At 50.2% G+C, this 12,160-nt stretch overlaps 2 protein-coding genes across 3 annotated transcripts in view; both read right to left on the bottom strand.

The window, feature by feature from the left end:
* Nucleotides 1-77: 77 nt before the first annotated feature.
* Nucleotides 78-5,672, bottom strand: NAXE (NAD(P)HX epimerase). The gene is made up of 6 exons (XM_069949793.1): nucleotides 5,472-5,672; nucleotides 4,682-4,790; nucleotides 3,909-4,019; nucleotides 1,919-2,032; nucleotides 1,325-1,472; nucleotides 78-446 (listed from the first exon to the last, which is right to left on the bottom strand). Exons 1-6 carry the CDS (start codon nucleotides 5,630-5,632, stop codon nucleotides 244-246), a joined length of 846 nt encoding a protein of 281 aa, XP_069805894.1. The 5' UTR covers nucleotides 5,633-5,672; the 3' UTR covers nucleotides 78-243.
* Nucleotides 5,673-6,832: 1,160 nt separating this feature from the next.
* TTC24 (tetratricopeptide repeat domain 24) overlaps nucleotides 6,833-12,160 on the bottom strand; it is a 36,573-nt gene continuing 31,245 nt past the window's right edge. For both annotated transcript variants that reach the window (XM_069949768.1, XM_069949769.1), the window contains 3 exons: nucleotides 11,293-11,363; nucleotides 11,150-11,198; nucleotides 6,833-10,826 (listed from right to left, as the gene is read on the bottom strand). In XM_069949768.1, the coding sequence (XP_069805869.1) occupies nucleotides 10,724-10,826; nucleotides 11,150-11,198; nucleotides 11,293-11,363 (223 nt within the window). In that variant the 3' untranslated portion in view covers nucleotides 6,833-10,723. The remainder of the gene's footprint in view (nucleotides 10,827-11,149; nucleotides 11,199-11,292; nucleotides 11,364-12,160) is intronic.

Below are 12,160 nucleotides of genomic sequence, written 5' to 3'. Positions count from 1 at the left end.
ATAAGTGTTAGGAATCACCCAGGCCGTAACATGGAGGGAAGCGACAATGACGGATATTTCACTATGGATACACAGCCTTCTGGTGTTTATAAAGGTTTATTGTTTTTCTACAAAGTGCTCAGGTTCAGTTCTAGTCAGGGTGATGAAACAGGTAGAAATGGAGCATCAGTCCCATAACCGCTCCATCGCTTCTGTCCTTCTGCTAGGATCAGGTGGTCTCAGAGCTATAGTCCTGCTGCGTCTTCAGAGGAGTCTGCGGACACAATCTGTATCGGGGTAGTCTGGGAGATTGAGGTTGTACTTCTTCTGTAAGGCCATGGGGACAAAGCGGCCGCCCAGGTAGTGGTAGCGTCCGGAGAAGTGAATGGCGGACTGTTTGGGGGCGGTCAGGGAGATCAGCATGTCAGGCTGGAGACCGTCTGGATTTCCTTTCTCCACATCCCATCCTGAACATGAAATTCATATGATCTTAGTAGGTAAGAGGAACTGATGATATACCATACATTACTGATCCTGTATTATACTCCAGAGCTGCACTCACTATTCTGCTGGTGGGGTCACTGTGTACATACATTACTGATCCTGAGTTACATCCTGTATTATACCCCAGAGCTGCACTCACTATTCTGCTGGTGGGGTCACTGTGCACATACATTACTGATCCTGAATTACATCCTGTATTATACTCCAGAGCTACACTCACTATTCTGCTGGTGGGGTCACTGTGTACATACATTACTGATCCTGAGTTACATCCTCTATTATACCCCAGAGCTGCACTCACTATTCTGCTGGTGGGGTCACTGTGTACATACATTACTGATCCTGAGTTACATCCTGTATTTTACTGCAGAGCTGCACTCACTATTCTGCTGGTTGGGGGTCACTGTGTACATACATTACTGATCCTGAGTTACATCTTGTATTATACTGCAGAGCTGCACTCACTATTCTGCTGGTTGGGGGTCACTGTGTACATACATTACTGATCCTGAGTTACATCTTGTATTATACTGCAGAGCTGCACTCGCTATTCTGCTGCTTGTTATAGTAATCCTGTCCTATGAGAAGGCTGCAGTATACTATGCCCAGTGTATAAACTACAGCACTAGCCAACTAAAGTAGTTTACTGCAGGGATGAAATCTCCCAGCATTCTCTGCTCAGATACTGTGCAGTAACATATGGAGCTCTCGGCGCCCCCTGCAGGTGGCTCCTCGGCTGTAGACTACTAGTGGCATCAGGGAAGCCATCACATTACTATGATTAATATCACTGGATAAGGAAGCCATTCAGGTAACTGGGAAAGCTGGGTGCCAACCTCACCTGATGGGATGTCCACGCTGGCAATGGGTATGGTGATGCGCTTCAGAGTATTAATGATGCTGCCAAAAGGTTCTCGCACCGCGCCTGTGAAGCTAAAGCCAAAGATGGCGTCTATGACCAGGTTATAAGCTCCATCGATGACCTCTGCCTAGAGGAGAAAGAGCGGAGAGTACACAGTGTACACAGCATCATGGGGGAAGATTCGTACAGTAATCCTACACCGCTCATCCACCACATGTGCACCGGGGGTGCCAGAGAGCAGGGGAAGCCCCATACACATCATAGAGAGCAGGGGAAGCCCCGCCCACCAGAAGCTCCATACACATCACAGAGCAGGGGAAGCCCCGCCCACTAGGAGCTCCATACACATCACACTAAAGTGAGAGGGGGTGACAGAGAGCAGGAGAAGCCCCGCCCACTAAGAGGTCCATACACATCACAGAGAGCAGGGGAAGCCCCGCCCACCAGGAGCTCCATACACATCACACTGAAGCGAGAGGGGGTGACAGGGAGAAGGAGAAGCCCCGCCCACCAGGAGGTCCATACACATCGCACAGGTAACAACCATCACACTGAACATAGACATGGCCGCACCTCCTGCGGAAACTCAGACAGGAAGGGGATGTCCATTTTCTGGCATTGTGTGGTTAAATTCTCAAACAGGGTCTTCTTCGGCTGCTTGGGGTAAAATATGGCCGGTTCATAACCCTGCGGAGAAAGGAGAGGAATGATCAGAGGCATCTACAGTACCAGCAGAATAGTGAGTGCAGCTCTGGAGTATAATACAGGATGTAACTCAGGATCAGTAATGTATGTACACAGTGACCCCACCAGCAGAATAGTGAGTGCAGCTCTGGAGTATAATACAGGATGTAACTCAGGATCAGTAATGTATGTACACAGTGACCCCACCAGCAGAATAGTGAGCACAGCTCTGGAGTATAATACAGGATGTAACTCAGGATCAGTAATGTATGTACACAGTGACCCCCACCAGCAGAATAGTGAGCACAGCTCTGGAGTATAATACAGGATGTAACTCAGGATCAGAACAGGATCAGTAAAATGCATACAGTTACCCCACCAGCAGGATAGTGAGTGCAGCTCTGGAGTATAATACAGGATGTAACTCAGGATCAGTAATGTATGTACACAGTGACCCCACCAGCAGAATAGTGAGTGCAGCTCTGGGGTATAATACAGGATGTAACTTAGGATCAGTAATGTAATGCATGTACACAGTGACCCTACCAGCAGAATAGTGAGTGCAGCTCTGGGGTATAATACAGGATGTAACTCAGGATCAGTAATGTAATGCATGTACACAGTGACCCCACCAGCAGAATAGTGAGTGCAGCTCTGGGGTATAATACAGGATGTCAGTACATAACACACTGACGTCCCCTCTTCCACATACAGAACATTTGTTCGCTGCTTTTATCCAGCCGGGAACAACTTGTATTTGGGGTCAAGTGTCCTGATAAATAGCGGCAGAGCTGGTCTATACTTTCTCCTCCGCACGATGCGCTCGCTCTCTGTTATTTTCTGGGGGCGGCTTCTCTCTTAATGCGACGCGTCCTTGAACAGCAGCCGCGCAGCCGGCATTACAGTCAGACGCCACAGAAAACTTTCCCCAAACTGGGTCCATTTCCATGTGAATGCGGCTGGTGGGAGGTCTGGTAATTCTCCTCCTAATGGGTGAGAGGGCTGAGCGGGCGGAGCACCCCCTCTGCAGGCACACGCTGCTTATTATCCTGGCACAGGGTGACCTCTATATACTGGTGGCAGAGAGAGCAGCCCTGAAAGGGACTGAGAGATGAGTCAGAGCTGTGGGGTCGTTACAGTTGCATCTGGTTTAGGCAATACTCTGTGTGCGAAACAGTCTTAACTAAAACTTTGGCTGTCCAGGCATGATGGGAGTTGTAGTTCTGCAACAGCTGGAGAGCCAAGGTTCCCTGCCATAGACTGACAGCAGTAGGGATAGGTGATCAATACCTGATAGGACACTCAGCACTGTGCTGATCACAATACACTGAGAAGATCCAAAAGAAACAGCGCCATATACGGTGTAGTGGTCATGCTTGGTTACTGCAGTTCAGTTCCCATTCACTTCAGTGTTGCAGTTGCCCAGTATGGCCACTATACAATGTATGGACGCCTCTGCTTTTAAAGGGATACTCTGGAAAAAATATTCAGACTGGTGTCAGAAAGTTATATAGATTTGTAATTTACTTTTATTTAAAAATCTCTAGTCTTCCAGTACTTGTCAGCTGCTGTATGCCATGCAGGAAGTGGTCTGACACAGTGCTCTCTGCTGCCACCACTGCCCATGTCAGGAACTGTCCAGAGCAGCAGCAAATCCCCATAGAAAACCTTTCCTGCTCTGGACAGTTCCTAAAATGGACAGAGGTGGCAGCAGAGAGCACTGTGTCAGATTGTAAAGAATACACCACTAGAGTGCTTCACCAAGTCAGTGGTGTAAGTGACTCCCCCCCCCCCCTCCATCCCCAATAATCTTATTGATCATCTCCAGTAATTGAACACATAATAATGTCATAGGCGGCCATGTTGGGATGTGACTTACAAAGAGCTTGAGGTGGCGGGCACACACCAGTCCGTCGCCGCCATTGTTCCCAGGACCGCAGATAACCAGCACGGAGGGCAGACTGGAGGTGAAGGAGCTCACTGGATAAGCCTGCAAGAAAGCAACATGGCACGTCGGGTACAGAAAGTAGTCACACTTGTCCTCAGGTTGGGTGTGCGGTATTGCAGCTCAGCTTTATTGTAGTAAATGGAGCTGAATTGTAATACCACACACAACCTGAGAACAGGGGTGGCGCTGTGTTTACAGAAAATAAAGGATTTTTTTTAAAGGGGTTATTCATCAATTTTTTTTTTCTTTCAAATCAACTGGTGTCAGAAAGTCCCAGAAATTTCTAATTTACTTCTATCTCCAGTCTTCCAGTACTTATCAGCTGCTGTATGTCCTGCAGGAAGTGGTGTATTCTTTCCAGTCTGACACAGTGCTCTCTGCTGCCTCCTCTGTCCATGGCAGGAACTGTCCAGGGCAGCAGCAAATCCCCATAGAAAACCTCTCCTGCTCTCCAGACTGGAAAGAATACACCACTTCCCGCAGGACATACAGCAGCTGATAAGGACTGAAAGACTTGATTTTTTTTAATAGAATTACAAATCTCTGGCACTTGCTGGGACCAGTTGTTTTGAAAGAATTTTTTTTTAACAACCCCTTTAAGCCACCACAGCCTCCATACCCCATGAGCACCTAGGACAGTTGTCTGCCCCCTCCAAACCACCGCCATACTGTGCTCCCACACTATGTAATATACAAGGACCTACCTTGGCAATGGCGGTGGCGCAGCTCAGTCCGGCCAACTCCATCAGCTGATCCACGCTGAACTTATACTCATTGAACAGCTCCTCGTCCACTGCCTGCGCCTCCACCTGACTGATACAGGGGAAAATAGGCTTACCACCACCCGGGAGGACTTAAAGGGATATTCTCGCCTCAAAAAGTCCTCCCTTATCCACAGGAAGGATGATCGGTGGGGTCTGACCGCTGAGACCCCCACCAATCCTGAGCCAGCCAGCACTCCGTTCATTCTCTATGCTCTGTGTACAGGAAAAGTCATCAGTGAGGGGTCTCTGACTGTTTCTTCCCACCCCACCAGCATAGACTGATAGATGTATCCCCATTTGGGTATTGGGAGTGATCTATGAAACAAACCATGTGGGACCGACCACATGGTTCGGGCAGCATGAAAGGGATTAAAAATGTATGTAAAGTGCATGTGTGAACATAGCCTAATAGGACCACAACATTAATGGGGTCAACCAGCTCGAGATTCACCATTAAAAAAAATATTTTCATGAATGTAAATGAGGCTAATTTGCATATTTACAGGAAACCCCTGTGGCGCCATATTAAACCCTACTGCAGGCAAGAAGCAGGAGGCGTTACCCGCGGTGACCAATCAGATCGCGTCTTTAATCTCCTAAGAGGCAAATGCTGGCGTGTGATTGGCTGCCGCAGGCGCGCGCCCTCAATGGTCCCATCATTCAGCCTGCAGCGCGGGGAGCGGCCGCTAGAGGCAGCATGGAGTGCACCCAGAAGACCTTCCCCCCTCACCTGAGGTACTTGAGTGCCCCCGCCATGGCTGCCCCAGCTCGGTACTGCCTGCACTGAGCTTTCCCGTCTGCCACCGACCGCAGGCAGGTATCCGCCCTCACACCCAGGCGAGCGCCGCCAACCAGCAGGCCGAGGCCGAACAGCGCACGAACCCCGTACATGTGACACAGGCCACGCCCCTTTAGGACCTAAAACAACTTTCTTCCGGGTTTGTGTAGGACGCAGGCGCAGTAGGCGCTGTGAAGCCTATAAGGTCCGCGCATGCGCTCTGTGAATGTTCTGTCCCTTTTATTATGATTGAATAATATTTATCATTAGTAATATACTACCTTTTTTATCATTATTATAATATGTATAATATGTAATTTTTTTACTTTTTATTTAGATATGTACCACTGTATGGCTGTACAGACACAGCTGGCCTATAGGAATACATGGTGTGAACATAGCCTAAGGCTACTTCTAGAAAAAGCAACCCCCCCCATCATGTCTCTTCTGCTCTAATCTTCATGATAGATGACACATTCCAATGAAGAAGCCGAAAATCCTTCATATATGTCACAAAATATATCGATTTATTATTATACAGGGTGAAAGACAAATCCCAACATTTACATCCAACACATAAAAATATCCACATAGACGCTGAATATTGTGCATTTATCGATTATACGGATACAGTTATTAGGGAGAGAAGGATCGGGCAGGTCGGGTTACAGCTGCCTGATCCCTTATAGTTGTGGGAGAGAGAAGTCTCTGCTGGAGGAGTCTGGCAGCGGCTCAGTCACCATACATGCACCCCCAGCTGTGCCCAGCGTCCATGTGTATGGAGGGATCAGCTGAACAGCTTGTGTGTGTATATAAGTGTGTGTGTGTATACATATATATATATATATATTTATATTTATGTATATATACGTGTGTGTGTGTGTGTGTGTGTGTGTATATATATATATATATATATATATATATACGTGTGTGTGTGTGTATATATGTATATATATATATTTTGAGTGTGTGTATATATATAATGAGTGTATATAATGAGTGTGTCTATATATAATAAACACACACACACACGCTATAGATTAGGGCAAGTAGAATGGAGAGATGTAAATTTCTTCACCTTTTCTGCACCCAGTCCTGACTTTGGCTTCAAAATACTGATACCCACCAAATGTGTGAACATAGTCGTACATGGTTTGCGGCAGTCTGTATGTACACACAGGGGGAGATTCATCACACATGGTGTAAAGTGAGACTGGCTCAGTTGCCCCTAGCAACCAATCAGATTCCAACTTTCATTTTCCAAAGAATCTGTGAGGAATGAAATGTGGAATCTGATTGGTTGCTAGGGGCAACTGAGCCAGTCTCACTTTACGCCATGTTTGATAAATCTCCCCCAGTGGGTTAGCGCCCTGTCACATGGCCTGACACTCACTGTAATCACATGCCAATCTCGTACATTAACGCTTGTTTAAAGAGACTGTTACAAGGATGTTTAAATAGACTGTTATAGAGACTGTTACGAGGGAGGCTATTTAAAGAGACTGTTCCAGGGCTGTTTTAGAGACTGTTATAGTGCGGGGAGGGCTGCATTACCAATCTCTGGATGGTTTGCTTTCTTGATTCATCAGCTGCATGTCCCCTACTACACATGGAGATATGCCGCCATCCCCTACTACACATGGAGATATGCCGCCATCCCCTACTACACATGGAGATATGCCGCCATCCCCTACTACACATGGAGCTATGCCGCCATCCCCTACTATACATGGAGATATGCCGCCATCCCCTACTACACATGGAGATATGCCGCCATCCCCTACTACACATGGAGATATGCCGCCATCCCCTACTACACATGGAGATATGCCACCATCCCCTACTACACATGGAGATATGCCGCCATCCCCTACTACACATGGAGATATGCCGCCATCCCCTACTATACATGGAGATATGCCGCCATCCCCTACTACACATGGAGATATGCCGCCATCCCCTACTACACATGGAGATATGCCGCCATCCCCTACTACACATGGAGATATGCCGCCATCCCCTACTATACATGGAGATATGCCGCCATCCCCTACTACACATGGAGATATGCCGCCATCCCCTACTACACATGGAGATATGCCGTTTCTGTGTAACGCTCCATCTCCTTTTTGGTGGCGCTGTAAGGCACACTGGCTTCCAGCTTCCCCCACATCCATCTCCCCTGTGGTGGCGCTGTAGGGCACACTGGCTGCCAGCTTCCCCCACATCCATCTCCCCTGTGGTGGCGCTGTAGGGCACACTGGCTGCCAGCTTCCCCCACATCCATCTCCTCTTTGGTGGCGCTGTAGGGCACACTGGCTGCCAGCTTTCCCCACATCCATCTCCTCTTTGGTGGCGCTGTAGGGCACACTGGCTTCCAGCTTCCCCCGGGGCCGCTCCCAGTGACGATCGGAGTACAGAGCACCGGTTACTGTGGCCGCCATGTCTGGTGATTTTCCTAGAGAACATTGCTCTGCGGCCCTGATTGAAATAAGAACCTGCAATCACATAGTGCGTCCTCTCCAGGGAAATTGCCTCTCCAGCCGGGAGCCGCATCTCCTCAGCGCGCCGCTCGCATTAATACCGCCACAATCTTCTACTTGTTTTACAAATTAATGCTCCTCTCTGCGGCTCGGGAAATCACTCTCATTATCTAAATAGACCAATCAGCCTGGGGCGGCCGGCCGTCCCCCAATCATACAGCGGACGATAATACGATGGCTGACAGCCTCCCCGAACGCTGGACGTGGAAATTATATATGTATCCTGGAGATGGAGGGCACCATAAGACCGCCACCCCAAGGAGAGGGGGCACAATGAGACCGTAACCCCGAGGAGGGGGGACACGATGAGACCGCCACCCCAAGGAGGGGGGGCACAATGAGACCGCCACCCCAAGGAGAGGGGGCACAATGAGACCGCCACCCCAAGGAGGGGGGGCACAATGAGACCGCAACCCCAAGGAGGGGGGATACGATGAGACCGCCACCCCAAGGAGGGGGGGCCCGATGAGACTGCCACCCCAAGGAGGGGGGGCACAATGAGACTGCCGCCCCAAGGAGAGGGGTCAGGATAAGGCTGCCGTCCCCAGGAGAGAGGGCACAATGAGACCGCTGCCCCTAGCAGAGGGGGCACGATGAGGCCGCTGCCCCGAGGAGAGGGTGGGGGCACGATGAGACCGCTGCCCCGAGGGGGGGGGGGCACAATGAGACTGCTGCCCCGAGGGGGGGGGGGGCACAATGAGACTGCTGCCCCGAGGGGGGGGGCACAATGAGACCGCCGCCCCGAGGAGAGGGGGCTCGATGAGACTGCCGTCCCGAGGAGATGGGGCACGATGAGACCGCTACCCCGAGGAGGGGGCACGATGAGACCACCGCCCTGAGGAGAGGGGGCACAATGAGAGCGCCGCAAGGAGAGGGGGCACTATGAGACTGCCACCGTGAGGAGAGGGGGCACAATGAGACCACCGCCCGAGGACAGAAGGGCACGATGAGACCATCATCCTGAGGAGAGGGGTTACGATGAGACCGCCACCCCGAGGAGGGGGGCACGATGAGACCGCCACCCCGAGGAGAGGGGGCACGATGAGACCATCACCCCAAGGAGGGGGGGCACGATGAGACCGCCACCCCAAGGAGAGGGGGCACAATGAGACTTCCGCCCTGAGGAGAGGGGGCACGATGAGACCGCCACCCCGAGGAGGAAAGTAGGGGGCACGATGAGACTGCCACCCTGAGGAGTGGGGACACGAATTACATCCTATCCCATTATCAGCCCTATAAGTACCACACACACCTGTCCTGTATATTATACGGGGGCACCTGTCCTATATATTATATGGGCGCACCTGTCCTGTATATTATACGGGGGCACCTGTCCTATATATTATATGGGGGCACCTGGCCTGTATATTATACGGGGGCACCTGGCCTGTATATTATACGGGGGCACCGGTCCTGTAAGTTATATGGGGGGCACCTGTCCTGTATATTATACGGGGGCACCTGTCCTATATATTATATGGGGGCACCTGGCCTGTATATTATACGGGGGCACCTGTCCTATATATTATATGGGCGCACCTGTCCTGTATATTATACGGGGGCACCTGTCCTATATATTATATGGGGGCACCTGGCCTGTATATTATACGGGGGCACCTGGCCTGTATATTATACGGGGGCACCGGTCCTGTAAGTTATATGGGGGGCACCTGTCCTGTATATTATACGGGGGCACCTGTCCTGTAAGTTATACGGGGGCACCTGTCCTGTAAGTTATATGGGGGCACCTGTCCTGTATGTTATATGGCGCCAGCAATAAAGTGTCATCGACACATCCCCCATAACTGTTATAGTATCCAGATAGAGAATGAAACCATTCTGCAGTGAACTTATCCAGCACATAATGGTGCACAGGTGCCGGGAGTGCTGCAGGGGAGGCCATAGTGCTGCTGCAGGGGAGGCCATACTGCTGCTGCAGGGGAGGCCATAGTGCTGCTGCAGGGGAGGCCATACTGCTGCTGCAGGGGAGGCCATAGTGCTGCTGCAGGGGAGGCCATGGTGCTGCTGCAGGGGAGGCCATAGTGCTGCTGCAGGGGAGGCCATAGTGCTGCTGCAGGGGAGGCCATACTGCTGCTGCAGGGGAGGCCATACTGCTGCTGCTGCAGGGGAGGCCATAGTGCTGCTGCAGGGGAGGCCATACTGCTGCTGCAGGGGAGGCCATAGTGCTGCTGCTGCAGGGGAGGCCATACTGCTGCTGCAGGGGAGGCCATACTGCTGCTGCTGCAGGGGAGGCCATAGTGCTGCTGCTGCAGGGGAGGCCATAGTGCTGCTGCAGGGGAGGCCATGGTGCTGCTGCAGGGGAGGCCATAGTGCTGCTGCTGCAGGGGAGGCCATAGTGCTGCTGCAGGGGAGGCCATGGTGCTGCTGCAGGGGAGGCCATGGTGCTGCTGCAGGGGAGGCCATAGTGCTGCTGCAGGGGAGGCCATGCTGATCGCTCTCCACCAGTCTCCGCCATCATGTCCTATCAGCCTGCAGACATCTGCTGGTTACACTGGATCCAGCAGAGGAGGTAGTAGACCCATAATATGGACATGGCGGCCATCTGTAGTCCTTGTAAGAGCTTGGTGGGGTTTTTGGCGGCAAAGTTACAGTGTCATGTTGTGGTCACTCGTTGGTCCTGATAATATAGGGGAACGGAGGTCACATAATGCTACACATCCTGGAATGGAGTTTGGATCTTCTTGGCTTATCGAGGTGTTCTGGTCTGGGGACATGGAGGCAATCCGAGGACTCACTCCCAGTCCTGAAAGATGAGAAAGGAGAGGATGCATGTCACCTGGTATAAAGCAGAATAGTGAGTGCAGCTCTGGAGTATAATACAGGATCAGTAATGTAATGTATGTACACAGTGATCCCACCAGCAGAATAGTGAGTGAGGCTCTGGAGTATAATACAGGATGTAATTCAGGATCAGTAATGTAATGTATGTACACAGTAACCCCACCAGCAGAATAGTGAGTGCAGCTCTGGAATATAATACAGGATGTAACTCAGGATCGGTAATGTAATGGATGTACACAGTGACTCCTCCCTTTCTGTATATTTCTTATACTGGTCCAGTCTTACCCATCCGCCGTCAGTGTCTGTAGCTTTAGCGTCTCATAGTCATGGTTGCCTGATACATAGAGAAGAACATATTAGAAGCTCTTATATATAACGCCACCCTACGCCGTATCATCTGTATCACATGTTCCCTCCCCCATCCTCACTTTTCTGGGTACTCTGCAGGGCACAGTTGTGGTAGAACGGTTCTGGATGCAGATATGTGTTATTCAGATTGCTGAAGGAAAGAGATACAGATCAGTGATACTGTACAGAGGCGTCATGGCGGATGGTACACATACAATAGGCTGATTGTTACCAACGTGTATGGAGCTCACCCAGTATAACATCATATATCCACCACTCTATAGGTTGTGGATATCAAGGAGGCAACTTGACTATCTTGCCTCAGGCTCTCTAGCTGTTACAAAACTTCAATTCCCATCATGCCTGGACAGCCAAAGCTAAAGCTTTGGCTGTCCAGGCATGATGGGAATTGTAGTTTTGTAACCGCTGGAGGACCAGAGTTTGACCCCTGTGCGGTACAGCAAACAATTGGGGGCCAATATTTTTTTGTGAGAGCTGGATCTGGCCCTGCAACTTATCTACGGCTCGCTCTTCTCCACATCCACAGAGATCAACCACTAGGTGGCACTATTCCCACATCCATGTAGAAAACAAGTCATCTTAAAGTGTTTCTGTTATATATATATACACATATTTATATTTATTTTTTTTTTGCTGAAATCAATAGTCCAAGCGATTATAAGAAACTTTGTAATTGGGTTTATTAGGCAAATATGCGATTATCTGCATTCAAAAAGACTTTGCCCAGGTCTCCTTCCCCTCCCTCTCTCATCCACTGCTCATTATCAGGAAATCTCGACTCTTTTTTCATCAGTTGGGCCCTGTGTAACCTATGGAGAGAGGAGGAAGGAGATTAGTCACCAACAGAGAGCAGAAAACAAAGGTCAGAGAGGTCAGTGCTGACCTCAGAGGAGATAGCCCGGTGATGTAGCTGTAAATTAACTCCTT

The sequence above is a fragment of the Dendropsophus ebraccatus genome, chromosome 13, assembly GCF_027789765.1.
Source record: "Dendropsophus ebraccatus isolate aDenEbr1 chromosome 13, aDenEbr1.pat, whole genome shotgun sequence".
NCBI lineage: Eukaryota > Metazoa > Chordata > Amphibia > Anura > Hylidae > Dendropsophus > Dendropsophus ebraccatus.
Note: the sequence above shows the minus strand (reverse complement) of the source record. Positions and strands in the feature narration are given on the sequence as shown.

Coding starts and splice junctions, on each gene's coding strand:
- NAXE (XM_069949793.1), bottom strand. CDS start 5,632: ATGTACGGGGTTCGTGCGCTGTTCGGCCTCGGCCTGCTGGTTGGCGGC. Junction 4,791..5,471: donor GGGGCACTCAAGTACCTCAG/GTGAGGGGGGAA, acceptor CCCCTGTATCAG/TCAGGTGGAGGCGCAGGCAG. Junction 2,033..3,908: donor CCCGCCACCTCAAGCTCTTT/GTAAGTCACATC, acceptor CTTTCTCCGCAG/GGTTATGAACCGGCCATATT.